Source organism: Carlito syrichta, unplaced genomic scaffold (assembly GCF_000164805.1).
Source record: "Carlito syrichta isolate Samal-C Ts95f unplaced genomic scaffold, Tarsius_syrichta-2.0.1 Scaffold313117, whole genome shotgun sequence".
Taxonomy (NCBI): domain Eukaryota; kingdom Metazoa; phylum Chordata; class Mammalia; order Primates; family Tarsiidae; genus Carlito; species Carlito syrichta.
This window is the reverse complement of record NW_007257213.1, coordinates 15,617-31,870: the sequence shown is the minus strand read 5'-3', so window position 1 is coordinate 31,870 and position 16,254 is coordinate 15,617. Positions and strand designations below refer to the sequence as shown.

The 16,254-nt window shown below is 33.7% G+C and overlaps 1 protein-coding gene across 1 annotated transcript in view; it reads left to right on the top strand.

Moving 5' to 3' along the window:
* The window catches only part of MEOX2 (mesenchyme homeobox 2), a 72,508-nt gene extending 56,634 nt beyond the window's left edge, over positions 1-15,874 (top strand). Inside the window, exon 4 of the mRNA XM_008070137.1 lies at positions 14,509-15,874. Coding sequence (XP_008068328.1) covers positions 14,509-14,733 — 225 coding nt within the window. The 3' untranslated portion in view covers positions 14,734-15,874. The remainder of the gene's footprint in view (positions 1-14,508) is intronic.
* Positions 15,875-16,254: the final 380 nt, after the last annotated feature.

Sequence of the window (16,254 nt, the reverse complement as noted above, 5' to 3'; positions counted from 1 at the left end):
CCATGGCTCACTGCAGCCTTGACCTCCTGGCCTTAGGCAATCCTTTTTCCTCAGCCTTCTAAGTAGCTAAGATTGCAAGTGTGCACCACCACATCTGGCTATTTTTTTGATTCTTTGTAGAGATGAGATCTCACTATGCTGCCCAGACTGGTCTTAAAACTGCTGGGCTCAAGCAATTCTCTGCCTCAACTTCCCAAAGTGCTGGGATTATAGCTATGAGCCACCATACTCGGTCTTAGTTGGACATTTCTACTACCTGCCTTACATTGGTTTCTCATGGAACTGCAGTCATCTGGTGTGTGAACTAAGAGCTGGTTGGTCTCTGTTGCATGTGATTTCATCTTCTTATAGGCTAGCCTGGGAGTCTTCAAATGGTGGTAGAAGCATTTCCAGGAGCACTGAGAGGGAACACTCCAGTGTGCAATGGCTTTTCAAGCTTCTTGTACCATATTTATTAATGCTCCATTGTCCAAAGCAAATCATATGCTCAGTGTCAGTGTAGGAGGATACCACTTCACTGGAAGTCATTCCTGAAATAATTTGACCACAGCATCACAGGGGAAAAAACACAAACACAAAGCACTTAAGGGATAATTAGGTTTACTTGAAAATTTGATGTTGTACATAAGATTTATTTTTATTCCATAAATCTCTATTTGTAATTTTGCAAGTTAATATAAAAATATGTTGGTGGGTGGAATTTAAATTCCCAATCAAAATTAAGTCTTTAGAGGACCCTTATTGCCTAGTCGGAAAGAGTAAAATATGAAAAATAGCTAAATAAAAATCTAAGATTTGCTGCTTGAAATGGTGTGTTTTTAGACAATTAGCAGTTTCCCCAAGACACTAAATGGAAATTAAAACTATCTGCTCTTTTTTCTACTCAGTTTTATACATCATAATAGATTTGAAAGCATTTTAGCATAAACTACAAAACACAATTATCACCCAGAAGAGAAAAATTTTTGCTATGCAAGGCATGTTGAATTAAAGCTTTAGTAACAGAAATATTTGTTGAGGTAGGAAATAAAAATCTTCTCAAAATAAGCTAGAAAAATAACTACTAGAACTCACAGAAGAGGTAAAAATTGAATAAGTATTAACAGTTGTGAAGAGTGTTGAGTTTCACAAGAGAAGAGTGATAGGGTTGTATGAAAGAATGTTTCTAATTATGGCAAATGTTAATTTCATTTTAACACCTCCAAGCATATATAGAATCTTAAATTATCTTCAATTAAGAATCTGTACACACACGATTTTAAATCAAGAATCAAATATGCAAATTATCTTAAATTGAATTTTTGGGCTAAATTTTACTGTGAAGAATTTATCAGAAAAAAATATATATATGCTGCCAATCATCAAATTTATTATTCTTGAAAGTTAGAAGGCATATTTCTCTAAAATGCTGGGGTTCTTGTCACAGTGATATATTTTCAGTTTATTTTCTGGAGTTGGGATCTTAAAGTAATTGATATAGAATTATAAACTGAACACTTTTTAATTCATCTCTAATTTGGTATACAGCTTGTCTTACTCCATTGGGCTGCTATAATAAAATACCATAGACTGGATGGCAAATAAACAACACAAATTTATTTTTCAGTTCATAGTTCTGGAGTATGGGAAGTCCAAGATCAAAGCACCAGTAGACCTGGTGTCTGGTGAGGGCATCAATCTCTGTAGATGTCCATCTTCACACTCTACCCTTACAAGACTGAAGAGGCTATCTAACCCTCTGGGGTCTCTTTTATAAGGGTACTAATCTCAATTATCTCAGTAATGAGGGGTCTGCCCATATGACCTAATCATCTCCCAAAGGCCCTATTTCCTAATGCCATCACCTTGAAGATTAAGATTTCAACACAAGAATTTTGAGGTGACACAAATATTTAGACCATAACACAGCTATTTCATTACTTTAATTTTGCACTAATGTCATAAATGTTTATCTATGCAATCTATGTCTTGACCCTACATATTCTTAAATAATACCTTTTTGTAGGATTTCCACATGAAAAATGTGCTAACTATAGATATGCAGTCTTTTCATGTTCATTCTTAAAGACTTATTTTTTCCATACATTAAAATAACCTGAGATTCAGTAAAATAGCACAAACATATGCACCAAAGAATATTACATTTAACCTTGTACTGTTCAATACTTTTTAGCTTTAATAGAATTCTCTAAATCTAAAATATTTTTAACCTTGTCAAAGCCTTTTGACGTTCAGTTGAAGAGATAGAACTCATGTATATCATGTAAAGGGAAAAGGGAAATTTTAAATCATTTAGAGCTATAGAAGAATTGGTTTTGAGAAATAATTTTCTCCTAAGTTAAACCTTACTTTATATCAGATCAATTTTCTTTTAGAGACAGTGCCTTGCTCTGTCACCCAAACTGGAGTATAGTGGTGTGATTAAAATTGACTGTGGGCCAGGCTCAGTGGCTCAGCCTGTAATCCCAGCACTTTGGGAGGCTGAGGTGAGTGGATTGCCTGAGCCCATGGGTTCGAGACCCGCCTGGGCAAATTGGCGAGACCTCATCTCTACAATAAATCAAAAATTAGCCAGTCGTGGTAGCGCGTGCCTGTAGTTCCAAGCTACTTCGAAGACTGAGGTGGGAGGATCACCGGAGCCCAGCAGGTCAAGGCTGCACTCCAGTCTAGGTGACAGAGTGATACTCCAACTCAAACAAGCAAACAAACAAACAAACAACTCACTGTGACCGTGAGCTCTTGAATTCAAGAGATCCTCCTGTCTGAGGCTTCCAAGCACCAATACTATAGGCCTACACCATTACTTCAAGCTAATTATTTTTATTTTTTTGTATATTTTAGAGACAAGTTCTCTCTATGTTGTCTAGGCTGGTCTCAAATTCCTGGGCTCAACCAACCCTCCCAACTTGGCCTCCCAAAGTGCTGGGATTGCAGGTGTTAGCCACCATGCCCACCAAAAACTAGTCTTTAGACATACTTTCAACTGAAAATTTTAAATGATTGCCTATAAAATAATGCATGCCTGCAACTGATATGTTATTTTTGGTTACCCCTGTCCTATTTACTTGTGTATCACTGACAGTATACCTAAAACACATTTTCTGACAGGTCACATATATGTCACTTCAAAGATTGGCAGTAATGATAAGGTTTTCTTTTAGAATAAAAGTAAGATATATTAAGCCCTTAAATATCCATCAGGGCTCAAATTTTCAAAATCCTTTCTGAAGATAGTCATAAAATCACACAAAGATGCCATACTCTTATCCTTGTATCTTCCATATGCAATGTCAGGGGAGTCTATAATCCTGTTTGAATGATACCTGCCCAAGAAGAAGAAGAAAAGAGACTCATTCAGCAAAGTAAAATCAGCACATAAGTATTAAAGAACATTATTTTATGTTAAATAAAAATGGAGACCTAGAACAAAGTTGAGCTTCAAGTATTTTATTTATGTAATAATATTTTGTGGAGCAGTTGCAGACTACTCCAGTAATCTGGTCTCTAACTCACAGCTTCCAGGTTACAACATATTCTCATAGACCCTTCAACAGCAACATATAATAATCTTCGATTGACAGGGTCACCTAGAATATTCTAAAGTCAGTCAGTCTAAAGACCTACTTGTCCCATTTTTAAGTTGAACAACCTCATTCTGGCTTTTTTCTTCCATCCATATAAAATTGGAGAAAGCTCTCACTAGATTTTTAATATTTCACAGTTGGGAAGACAAGTGGAAACAGCTGCATGAGAGTATAAAAGAAGTGGTAAAATGGACATTTTTATAGAGTTAAGGCTGCCAAAGATAGAAAGAGTGGGAGATCCATCCACTTCACAAAATCTCTTCCACAGAGCTAATCAAAGGTATAATGCTGTAGATTTGTAAACTGGTTGAGATTACCGGAATAAACAGATGGAATTAATGATACCTCTGCCAAGATAAATGGAAAATCCCACCTAGTTGGACAATACTCCATTTGTGGAAATGAAAGGGATTATGCTTTGTTTATTACTCATAAATCATTAAATGGTTCAGTGCCAAATATTTTCAAAATAGCCATTTTTTTGGATGACCATCAAGGAGAATTTTTTTGTGTGCCAAATAAACAGTGGTTTTGTCTTTTGTCCAGTTTTTTCCACAATTCCTCTGCTTTACAGGTTTATTTCAATAAATGTATACGAATATACTTATTTAATTAATAAATTATATCTCCATGATCAGACTTGTGTATTCTAGATCACTTCTGAAGTCAGTGATTTTTTAGAATATCTTTCATTTTTTTTAGAGCCGTATTTAGCAGTCACTTAGCGTAACAGTAAGGTGTTTTCTCTGTTTAATTCATGATGTGCTAGCTATTTTTGAGAGATTAAACATAATTTGACCCTAGCTGAAAAAATGTGGACAGCATAGGTGGAGGAGTTGATGGCAGTATATAGGAGGGAATTTTGGTTAGTGATAAAAAGAGATATTCCTGATTATGCTACTTTTAAAAAGCAATACCTATTGAAAATGTGAGGTCAACTCTAAAAGGTATTTTCAAAACTATTTCAGATATTACACAAAAAATGATGATGCATAAGGAAAGTCAGTAAAAAAACAAGATCTATAAAAGGTAGATTGATGTTTTAACCTAAATTTAAATTTCAGAAATATTAACTGTATAAAGTAAAAGACTGAGAAATAAGTAACTGATTCCTAATCATTTATAAATGTAAATATTCAAATTAGAAATAATACAAAAAGAAACAGTAGAAAAATAAAGTCTTGCTTTTATTGAACGAACCTTAAGAATATGTTTATTGGTTAATAAATATAAATAAATGTCTATATGTCCATCTGTATAAAAGGGAAAGGGGTAGCATTTTAAAGAAAACATAAGTATAACATTTAAACTTACGTTTTTCAAAAAATGCTCTCTCTCTCCCTTTTTATATGGATAGATAGAGATATAAAAAAGTTGAAATATAGGCTGGGCATCGTAGCTCAAGCCTGTAATCCCAGCCGAGGCTGAGGAGGATTGCCTGAGCTCAGGAGTTCGAGACCAGCCTGGGCAACTCGATGAGACTTTTTCTCTACAATAAATCAAAAAAATAAGCCGGGCATGGCAGCACTTGCTTGTAGCTCCAACTACTTGGAAGGCTTAGGCAGAAGGATAACTGGAACTCAGCAGGTTGAGGCTTGGGTGGCTGTGAGCATGCCACTGCCCTCCAACCTGAGTGACAGAGTGAAACTCTGACTCAGGAAAAAAAAAGATGTTGAGATATATAGATGTATCTAAATAGATATATATATTTATCTGTGTTTGTGTGTGTGTGTATATATGTATACACACATACATAAAATGAGCTTTTATTTTAGAAACTTTGTTGAGATTTGCTCCACTGACTCTTACTGTAAACATTCATCAAACTGATATGATAAAAGGATATGGAAAACTATTTTCATAAGCTCAAGAATTTGCCATATTTTAGTCCCCAATTTTCCTAATTAATATTTAATCAACAATAACATTATTAAACACAGTATGCGTTGCATCATAGAATCATCAAAGTATACCGTTACAGAAAGGAACTTCTGGTGTGAAAGATCACTTCATGCACTTGTTTTCGGCACTGTCCTTGCATACATATGGATTTTTTTGATATCATTTTAAATAATTCTGAAGCTGAGAACCTTCTGAAAATTTTGACAGGCCAGTGCAACTTTTGTTTTGGCACCTTCAATTTTAACAAAAATTTCTTTTATCTACATATGTACACAGGACAATATATGCATATGTCCTATGACATCTATAAAATAATAAGCCCAGGACTAAGAGAATTGGCAAGTTCTAGAGACTATGATGATAAAAGATTTTGTACCAATTGGTGCCCATATTCCCATGGCTCCTCATGAAAAACTCAAAGATGCATTCAATTTAGAATAGACTTTTAACTTCAAATATTTTTATAATTTCTGATTTTTTATGCAAGATATATATTTGTTAATGTTTGAACTTTTCCAGTTATTGAAATTATTGACTATTTTTGGGGGGTTAGAGTATACTCATACAATAGTCATCATTGAATTTATACATTCTTATAATATATAATAATCTTGAATAGAAGGAGATAGTCCCTAAATCTAATAATGAAATGACCAGGGTATGGAAGCCTCACATATATTCTAAAGAAGATTGTAAACACTCAGAAACAATCAAAATATTAATATTAATAACAGTCAGAAACAATCAAAATATTAATTTAATTAGATTTAGTCATAGTAAATGTCATTGGAATTTCACTGGAATGTTGATTCTACTTTACTTATCAAAATGGTGAGTTTCTGTGTTTCAATGAAATATTTATACTTGATAGGTTTTACTTAGTGGTTAGAGGGGAAGCTATATTGATGGTGATATGTTGTTAATTATTGTTAAACATCAACCCAGCGATAAGGCAAAATGTTGAGAAACAGGGCCATCATTCTCGTTGGTCTCAGTAGTTTGAACAAGATAAGTACCAAGTAGTGGCTCAGAATATGCAAATTCCGTGTCTTCAAGTATTGCTATTCAGGAATTTTATAATACAATAAGGGAGAAGAATGTCTAATTTAGTTCTGATGTTTTCACTCAATTTGCTAAAGTCATTTATTCATGATGTACTCAGGTAAACAATATTTTGCTTAAGATAACTAAGAGATATATCTACTTTTTATCTTGTGTAGAAATACAAAAGATTGGAATTATTGAATTTTCACTTAGATTAATATTAAATAAATAGGCCATATGAGTTGAGTTTAATCAGGTACGACAGACAGATGAATAATTTTTAGCATTTACCACCACTGTGACTTCTAAAAGGCCACGTCAAAAGGAATCAATCCTTTGACAACTTTGCTCATCAGGAATGCTTACTTTGGGTTCATTTTTGGAAAAAAGGATGAGATGCATACAATTGGCTATACAATTAATTATTAATAAATAAATAATCAATTAATAATAAATAAATGATAATGTGTCTATACAATTAACATTTCTTACAAAGTTTTTAATTTGTTGCCTTCCAAAAATGGTAATTTCTGTTCAGTGTGCCATGGCTGACAATAGCTAATGTGTATTCAGTTTGTTTAAAAATGTGTGAAATAGTAAATCTTTATGACTACATTAACAAGCCTGATTCTCAAGATTTATAAAGATTTATAACAAAGAGACTTCAGAATTGAAAATTACAGAGGTAGGAAAACGATACCCTGGTTGCAAACATTGAGCTAAAATAGAGGATAAAGGTGTGGCAGCCCTGTAAACAGGAATTCAGTCCTTAGTCATGAAATATGCCCTAACTCCCACGCCCTCCAGCACACACACAGGCTTCAACCCTGATATACAACTATAGCAATAGCAGAGGTCATTAGTGACTCCAATCAGCTTTCCAGAAATAGCTGAAGTACTAATCTCTTAATCAGACATAATCTCTTAATCAGACATATTCAGGCAGTATAATGAAGCTCTCTGTTCTCCATTTTTCATCTTTACTTTTAAGGATTCTTGGTTCTAATCCTTCAGTTCTAATACTAACTATGTCACTGAATTACTCGTGTGAGTCTTTCCAGGGTTTATTCACATTGAGTTTAGTCGATCAACTGTCAGGATCTAATTTCATCACACAGAATGTGATTAAATCTGAAAATTGTATTTGTAAAATTATTCTTTGCATATTTTTACATCTTAGAGATGTGAATAAATATTTGTTAGACAGTGTCTACAGTATTTCAAGTGCCCAGATAAAAATGGAAACAGTTGGAATATTAAATCTACAAATTCCAGATGTTTCGAGACATCTGGATATGTCACTGAAATTTTCAGTTTTCAACCAGATGTTTGGTGTAATGGTTGTTTGTTTCTTCAAAAGACATTCATGGTATTATATAAATATGGGCTATGACATTATGCAGTTTCAACTTTCTATCAATTCATTTGCCTCTGACTACATTAGGGCATTGCATGACAGTACAGATTCATATTTCATTTGTGTTCTCTTGTGATATATTGTGAGGCTTAAGAGGATAGGCATTACCGGTGTGGTGGCTCACTCCTGTTACCCCATGCAAAACTTTGGGAGGTGGAGGCGAGAGGATTGCCTGAGCCCAGGGGTTCAAGACCAACCTGGGCAACTTGGCTAACCCTCGTCTCTACAATAAATCAAAAAATTAGCCAGGTGTGGTGGCGTGTGCCTGTGGTTCCAGCTACTTGAAAGGCTGAGGCAGGGGAGAATCTCCTGAACCCAGCATGTAGAGAATGTGGTGGCCTTCAGCGTGCCACTGCACTCCAGTCTGGGTGACATCGTGTGACTCTGACTGTAAAAAAAAAGAGGATAAACATTGTGAACTTAAATGTACAAGGCTGCAATGTGAATGATTAAATATTTTAAATAGAGATAAAATGAATATTTGCAAATGTAAATAATGATTCTCCTTTACAATATCTATTAAAAGCAAAAATATGATCTCTAGATTTTGATATAATCATTCACAGCAAAATTATCTTAGCTGCTTTCTTCAGTAAAAAGAGTCAAAACTGAAATAAGTATTTTTCTATTTATTTGAAAAGTAGCTTGATCATTTAGGCAATGCAAATACTAAATGCTTGGTTGACTAAGGGAGAAAAATGATATTTATTCATAATAATATACATACATTGTTATATTTATTTATATTATATTTATACTACTTATATTATTCTATTTTAGAACATAGTATGTTCTAAAAAGTGAAGTTTATAGCACTTTAAATATTAACTACAAGTACTTAGGCTAGTATACACTTTAGTTATTTTTTATTATAAAAATATGTTATTATAAAAGACACTATGTTTTATTTGTATATTCCTCACTCCAAGCCCTTCCATCTTTGATCTAGCATAGTACAGGTTACTGATCATTCAATAATATTTATAAATGTATGCATGAATAAGATTCTAAGTCAACAAGGAAATGTCAGATTATTTTTACTCTGTAGTTTATAAATGCACCTTGTATGAAACATGCTTGTAAATTTTAGTAAAAATTATTCGAATATTTATTTTTAAAAAGTGAAGTGTTTGGCACTTGGGTGATTATAATTTAGCTATCTTAAAAACAAAAAGAAAAACGTTTTTTTTTTTTTTCATTCCAGTCAATGAAGCTAGGACGATGAAGTGATACTAAATTAAACAATAAAGTTGGTTTTTTTTTGGTCTCACTCCGTCACCCAGGCTGGAATACAGTGGCATGCTCATGGCCACCCAAGTGTCAACCTGCTGGGCTCTGGTGGTCCTTCTGCCTCAGCCTTCTGAGTAGCTGGAACTACAGGCGTGCGCTACCATACCCGGCTAATTTTTTGATTTATTGTAGATATGAAGTCTCATCCAATTGCCCAGGCTGGTCTAGAACCCATGGGCTCCAGGCATTCCGCTCACCTTAGCCTCCCAAAGTGCTGGGATTACAGACTTGAGCCACAAATTTTTTAAAAAATTTATAAAGTGACTTCACTGTTATTCTAATAACAATACTAATTATAATCTGGAATTAATTCAATTCATCCCAATATTTTACAACATATTGAAAATCAGTCTGGACACATTGTCTTTTGGAGTTCTGTATTCTTCCTTCTCATTTCTATTCAATATACTCATTATGTATTTGTTGCTTTTTTTTATTTCTTTATTAACTCCACAGAGTCCCAACATCAAATATGTAATCTAACCCTTAAAGAAAATAGTATATAAGGTATTAGAATGACTATATATATTATCAAATGATTTCAAACACATGTACATATATTGCACATATTTTTGTAGGCCTATATCTGTTTTATGTATTTATATATCACTACTATTGGCAACTATGAAGTTTTTTATCAATCTATTTAAAAAATGCAATGGCAAAATTTCACATGGTAGACATTGAAAACAATGCCAAATGGACTATAGTAGTTCCAAAGTTAATGTCATATTCTTACATTTTTCTCACTTTGAATTGCCCATAACAGATTTTATATCGGTATTATAGAATTACTGCACCCCTTCTCCTAGAAAAGGAAATAAGTGTAGATTTTAAGAAATCTACTCCTCCTATTTTTATACCAATGTTGTTTTCACTGAATGTTACAGCTCTAGGTGATGATGATGACGATGACTTATGTGTTTCTTCCATCTGGAATTGTCCATGGAGAAAATATCCCTATAGAGAATTCTGAAAGTCTCATTATTCGAATATTACAAATATGAAAATTGAAGCAGAGAGAAGTACAATTTTCTCAAATTCACACAAAAACTCAGAAGTGAAGCCAAAAGTAGAACCCAACTCATGTGGAATAGATCTAATGCAACGTGCAATGTCAAGTTTGCAATGGTAATTAAGCTGAGTAGTATAATTGCCTAAATTGTAGTCCAGGAAAATAGTGCCATATTTACAAACCTAATTATATCAAGTAGGAGAATTACCTGAATGAGAGTAATCATATGGATAGAGTTCACATACTTTATATGCTTTACTTTTTTTTTTATCCTGAATGTTTTAAAAATAGAAGTTTGAGATATAACAGGAACCAAAAAAGAAAAAAAAAAAGCAGAATCTGGAATCAAACAACCTCGCTCTCAGGTGATATATCTTCCCATCTGTGAATCTTAGGTATGTTAAGTAACCTTAGTCTCAACTCCCTTATCTATAAAATAAGAATAATGTAAAATCATATTAGAAATAACACATCAATAGCAACTTTAGTTCAGCTGCCTATCCCTAAGTAGTTATAGAATAACAGGCAACTATGAATCTTTTTGATTAGTAAGTAGTAATAATACATGGACACCCAACAACTAGTTTCTTGTTTGTTTGTTTTGTGAGAAAGCAGGACTTATTGAGAGGACAGAAAAGCTCCCACAGTGGGAGAAGACCCGAAGGGGTTGCCCCAACTAGTTTTTAATCAATGATTTTTGGCCATTTTTTATTTTTTATTGCCAAATTGATTAATATATGTAGGAACAGTATATGATATGCAAATTCACCTATGGCCCAAAAGTGAAGTCAATGCAATTCCAAAGGTGAATAATGTCTCAGCTTAAATATTTCACTGTGAAAATATCTGAGGAAATTACACTAATGTTAATAAAGCATTGTGATTTTAAGATCACTGGTATAAATGTCTTTAGAAATTTAATATATTTCTTTTCACTTTCTCCTAGCACTGAGCATTTATTAAAACCGAGATTGTTTCTAAAATGAAAATGGGGAATATTTAAAATATTCCTGATATAGAAGATGAAACAGAACTCACCCTAGCAGATATAAAGGCTTATTATAAAATTATAATTAAGATTACGTGGTTTTGTCACAGATATAGAACAATGTATAAACGAACAGAAGACAGTGTAGCAATAAAGCCATGCATATATATATGGAAACTTGATTTCTAACAAAATTGAAATAGTGATCCCCGGGGAAAAGATAGACTATTTAATAAATGGACCTGGAACAACTTGTTATCAATTTGGAATAAAGTAAATTTAGGTCTGCTCTTTGCCCTGTACTAAAATCAATACTTTCTGGATTAACCATTTCAATTTGAAAGACAAACTTTAAAACTCTTAGAAGACACAAGGGAATAGCTTAGTGGCTTCAGTAGAGAGAAGATTTTCTCTTTAAAGAAGACATATGCACACTAGCCATAAAAGAAATAATTGATAAATTTGAATGTGTTAACATTAAGAGTTTCTGATCACCATTAAATACTCTAAGAAATTGAAAAGTAAAACATGAAAAGTAAAACATAAATTGAGAGAAGATAGCTGACAGGTAACTGCAAAGCATTGTTAACATTCAGAACATATTTTAAAAGTCTATAAAGAAAAAAATAAATTAATAAAGAATTTAATGCAACCAGACATGCAGAGGCATTTCACAAAAGAAGAAATAAAATGGGCCTAAACATTTTATTATTATTTTTGAGTCGAGGTCTCACTCTGTCAACCAGTATAGAGTGCAGTGGTGCAATCACAGCTCACCAGTCTCAAACTCCTGGACTCAGGCAGTCCTGTAGCTTCAGTCTCCCGAGTAGCTGGTACTACAGGCATGCATCACCATGACCAGCTAATTTTTTGTGTCCTCTTATAGAGATGAGGTCTCACACTATGTTATCCAGGCTAGTCTTGAAATCCTGGGCTCAAGTAATCTTCCTGCCTTGGCCTCTCAAAGTGCTGGGACTACACATGTGAGCCACTATGACAGGCTGGGCCATAAACATTTTAAAGAAGCTTTACTTCTTTAGCAATCAGGAAATGCAAAATAAGAACACTGAGAGATAATGTCATAAGATTGTATTGGAAAAAATTAAGACTGATATTTCCAAATGTTGGCAAGTATATGAATCAATCAGAATTCTAACACTGGACTAGGGAGGCAAGTTAACTTGGGGTAACTTTGGAAAACAATTTTTTTGTATTATTGTGTAAAGATGGGCCTTCACATACCTTAGGACCCATTGATGCAAGCCCTAGTTATATACCAGAGAAGTTCTATCGCATGTTTATCAGAACACAAATGTAGGAATGTCTATAGCAGCATTACATATAAAAGAAAAGAAGGTAATTCAAATGTCCATGGACAGTTGAATGGAAAAATGGTAGCATACTCACACAATTTGGAATATTACACAGTAATAAAAAATGAATAAATAAGTCTCTTGAATCAACATGTATAGGACAAAAAGCCTGCAGTTCAGAGCATTCCATTTTCATAAACCTAACAAAGAATACAAAAGAGTATATTTTTGGGGTCACGTTATGGAAAAAACTTTCTTTTTTTAAAGGAAAGGCTTGGGAATGATACATCAAATTTAGGCTTGTGGTAATTTTGGATGGGGCAGATAAAATACAATGTAAAAGCAACCCTTAGCTTACAAGAATCTAAAATATTGAGAAACACAATAAGTGCCCTACATACGAGTTCCATTTCAAGAGAGCATTCCTAAGTCCAGTTTGTTTGCAAGTCCAATAAAATTAACCTAAGTATCCAGCTAACACAATTGGCTACATAGTACTGTACTGTAATAGGGTTATAATACTTTTCACACAAATAATAAATAAAAAATATATAGTACTATACAGTAAAGTACACAAAAACATAGTTACTTGCACAGGATGCATGCAAGTGACAATGTACTGCAGACATGTGAATTAACGTATGTGATTGGACATGGGAACTCATGTTCACATCTTTGAAAGTTCACGATTTGAAGTTTCATGTTTAGGGGACTTACTATAAACAAATTTCCTTCTAAGCAAGATGCAAAGATGCCAATAGTATTTTGGTTCTGATAATGGGTGAACCTTTTATACATGTTTGTCATTTTTTATTTTTAACATATTTTTACTTATATATTTAAATAAATAATTTATAGATGTGCAAATATTATATACATATATATGTGTTAAATGTGTTAGGCAAATTCAATTCAATTTGAAAGACAAACTTTAAAACTCTTAGAAGAAGACAAGAAAATATCTTAGTGGCCTCAGCAGAGAGAAGAAAGGAAAAGAAAACATCTCAACAGAGTTTACGAAAATGATGTAGTATATCGTTCAGGGTTAGCACTTAACACACATGGAGAATTTTTTACTGTGGTCATATTTTTTGGAAAATCATTAGATCACATGTTTTCAAAGTAAAATACAAGAACTAAAGGCAGAAAATAAAAGGAATAGTTCAAAACAAGACAGTCTACCTGTGAGGTGAGTAGTCAAAAAAAGAATTGTGAACATAGCAGTGGCTCAGATACAGCTTCCTCAGTAGTTCCCTAAGCATGTTTGAAACTAACTCAGAAATTGAAAGCTAGATATCAAGTCAAGGAAGAACGTGGGGGAGGGAGACTTTGACCAAAACAAGTATGTTAGCTCCAATTCATAGAAACTCTTTTAGAGCCAAATACCTTTAAATAGCCTTAAATAATAGCTTTTTGTTGTCCATTTATATTGTATGCTGTAAAATACAAAATGTATGAATTTATATGTACCTTCTAAAAGTTTTAAAATTATTATCATAAACATAATCTAATTAAATAAAATGTTGATTTATTTTATTTTATTTTTTGTGTCAGCGACTCACTCTGTCACCCAGGTGACAGTGGCCCACGGCCACCACAGCCTCGACCTTCTGCTTCAGCCTTCCAAGTAGCTGGGACTACAAGCATGCACCACCATGCCCGACTAATATTTTGATTTACTGTAGAGATGAGGTTTCGCCAAGTTGCCCAGTCAGGTCTCGAACCCATGGACTCAGGCAAACCTCTCATCTTTACCTCCCAAAGTGCTGGGATTACAGGCGTGAGCCACTGTGCCTGGTCTGACTTATTTTTATATTCACTTCTTCATGGTGTCTTTGTATAAGCCTTTGAAGAACTATTGACAAAATGTCGGTAGTTTGATGATGATAAGAAAGAGAAAAAAGTGTCATTTTAATTTTCTTTTTTGCTATGTCTGTTCCCTTTCTTTGTTGAAGGTGAAAGTCTGGTTTCAAAATAGGAGAATGAAGTGGAAGAGGGTGAAGGGAGGACAACAAGGAGCTGCAGCTCGAGAAAAGGAACTGGTGAACGTGAAGAAGGGGACACTTCTTCCATCAGAGCTTTCGGGAATTGGTGCGGCCACCCTCCAGCAAACAGGGGACTCTCTAGCAAATGAAGACAGTCACGACAGTGACCACAGCTCAGAGCATGCACACTTATGATATACACAGAGAGGACCAGCTCCATTCTCAGGAAAGAAATGTGACAGCAAGCCTTACCCAAACATCGTTTACACAGAGAGTTGACTATGGCAGTGATTTTTAATATTATTAAATTCTGGCATCTTGAGTCTGTTTTTCATGATTTATAGAGGGTTTACACTAAGTGCCACTTATTAAAGACATTTCCAGAGTGAAGATGGAGACGGTGAACTTGCTTTGAATATTCCAGGTGTTTGGTCAGGTGTATGGCAGTGAGCAGGTATGTGTTTGCTTTTGCTTGCACTGAAAATTAAATTGCTATCAAGAGCAAACTATGAAACATTTTTATTCAAGATGCCTCAAGAGTGAAGATGCCAAAGATGAACTTGCTTTGAACATTCCAGATGTACGAGGTCATGTGAATGACAGTGGGCAGGTATTTGCTTTTGCTTGCACTGAAAATTAAACTGCTATCAAGAATAAACCAGCCACAGTGCCTGAAATCACTCGTTGATAAAAAAAATGTAACTCTGTATATATTATCCTTAAGTCATTTTCCTGTCTTCACTAATTTTAGCAATGCATTCATATTAGCTGATGAAAATGGGCGCTCACAATGACATCCAGAACTGCTTCTTGTCTTTTTCATACATTTTGTCATCCCGGAGACAATCAGTATGTGCTTACTTGTGTTCAAATAGATAAGAATACAGTAGAGTCTGATAGGACATATTCTTGTACCACAGACAAAACAAATCTTATGTTGCATTTACTATCAACTGCTGCTAATACATTATTATAAAATTTACCTAGCTCCTCAATTCTTCCTATCTTATAGCTTGAAAAAAATTTAGGATCATAGGCAAATCAGTTACCTTGGAAAGAGCTTTGTATGACAGACATTGTCTGATTTTATTTCTATAAAATGTTAGCTGCATGAATATGATTTCATTAACAATGAAAAGGTTTCTTCCTGATTGGTAATGGTGTTAGACAAGGTGCAAAGCAAAATTGGTTCCTCAAGTTGATAGAAAACAAAATCCTGATTATCTTCAAATTAAATTCAGTAGACACATTATTTTTTCATATGTGATATATTCATGCAGAAAAACAATCTTTGTATTTTGTAAAAAAAAATTAATAAATGATCCTTTGTAAATAATTTTGGTCTCCCTACTGTTATTTCCTTAATTTTTATAGATTTTAATACCAGTACTTAAGTCTCAAATTTATCTTCTCCAGATGATCATAATTAATCATTTACTTTTTTAATTTCTGAAACTTTTGTGATACATAAAAAATCAGTTCTCAGTAATCAAATGGTATCTAAAAATTAGTTAAGCCATTTCTCTAATTTGAAGAATACATCAAGTGGATTTCTTTGTGTACTTTATGAAGCCAAAGATCAAAGTGGGAGAAAAGGTAATATTATTCACCACAATGAGGTAAATAAAATAGTCACATATTTTAAAAGTCTTGCATAATAAGTGTGAGTTAATCCATTAGTTGTTCTCGAGTCAGAATATACAGAGACTTTGATGT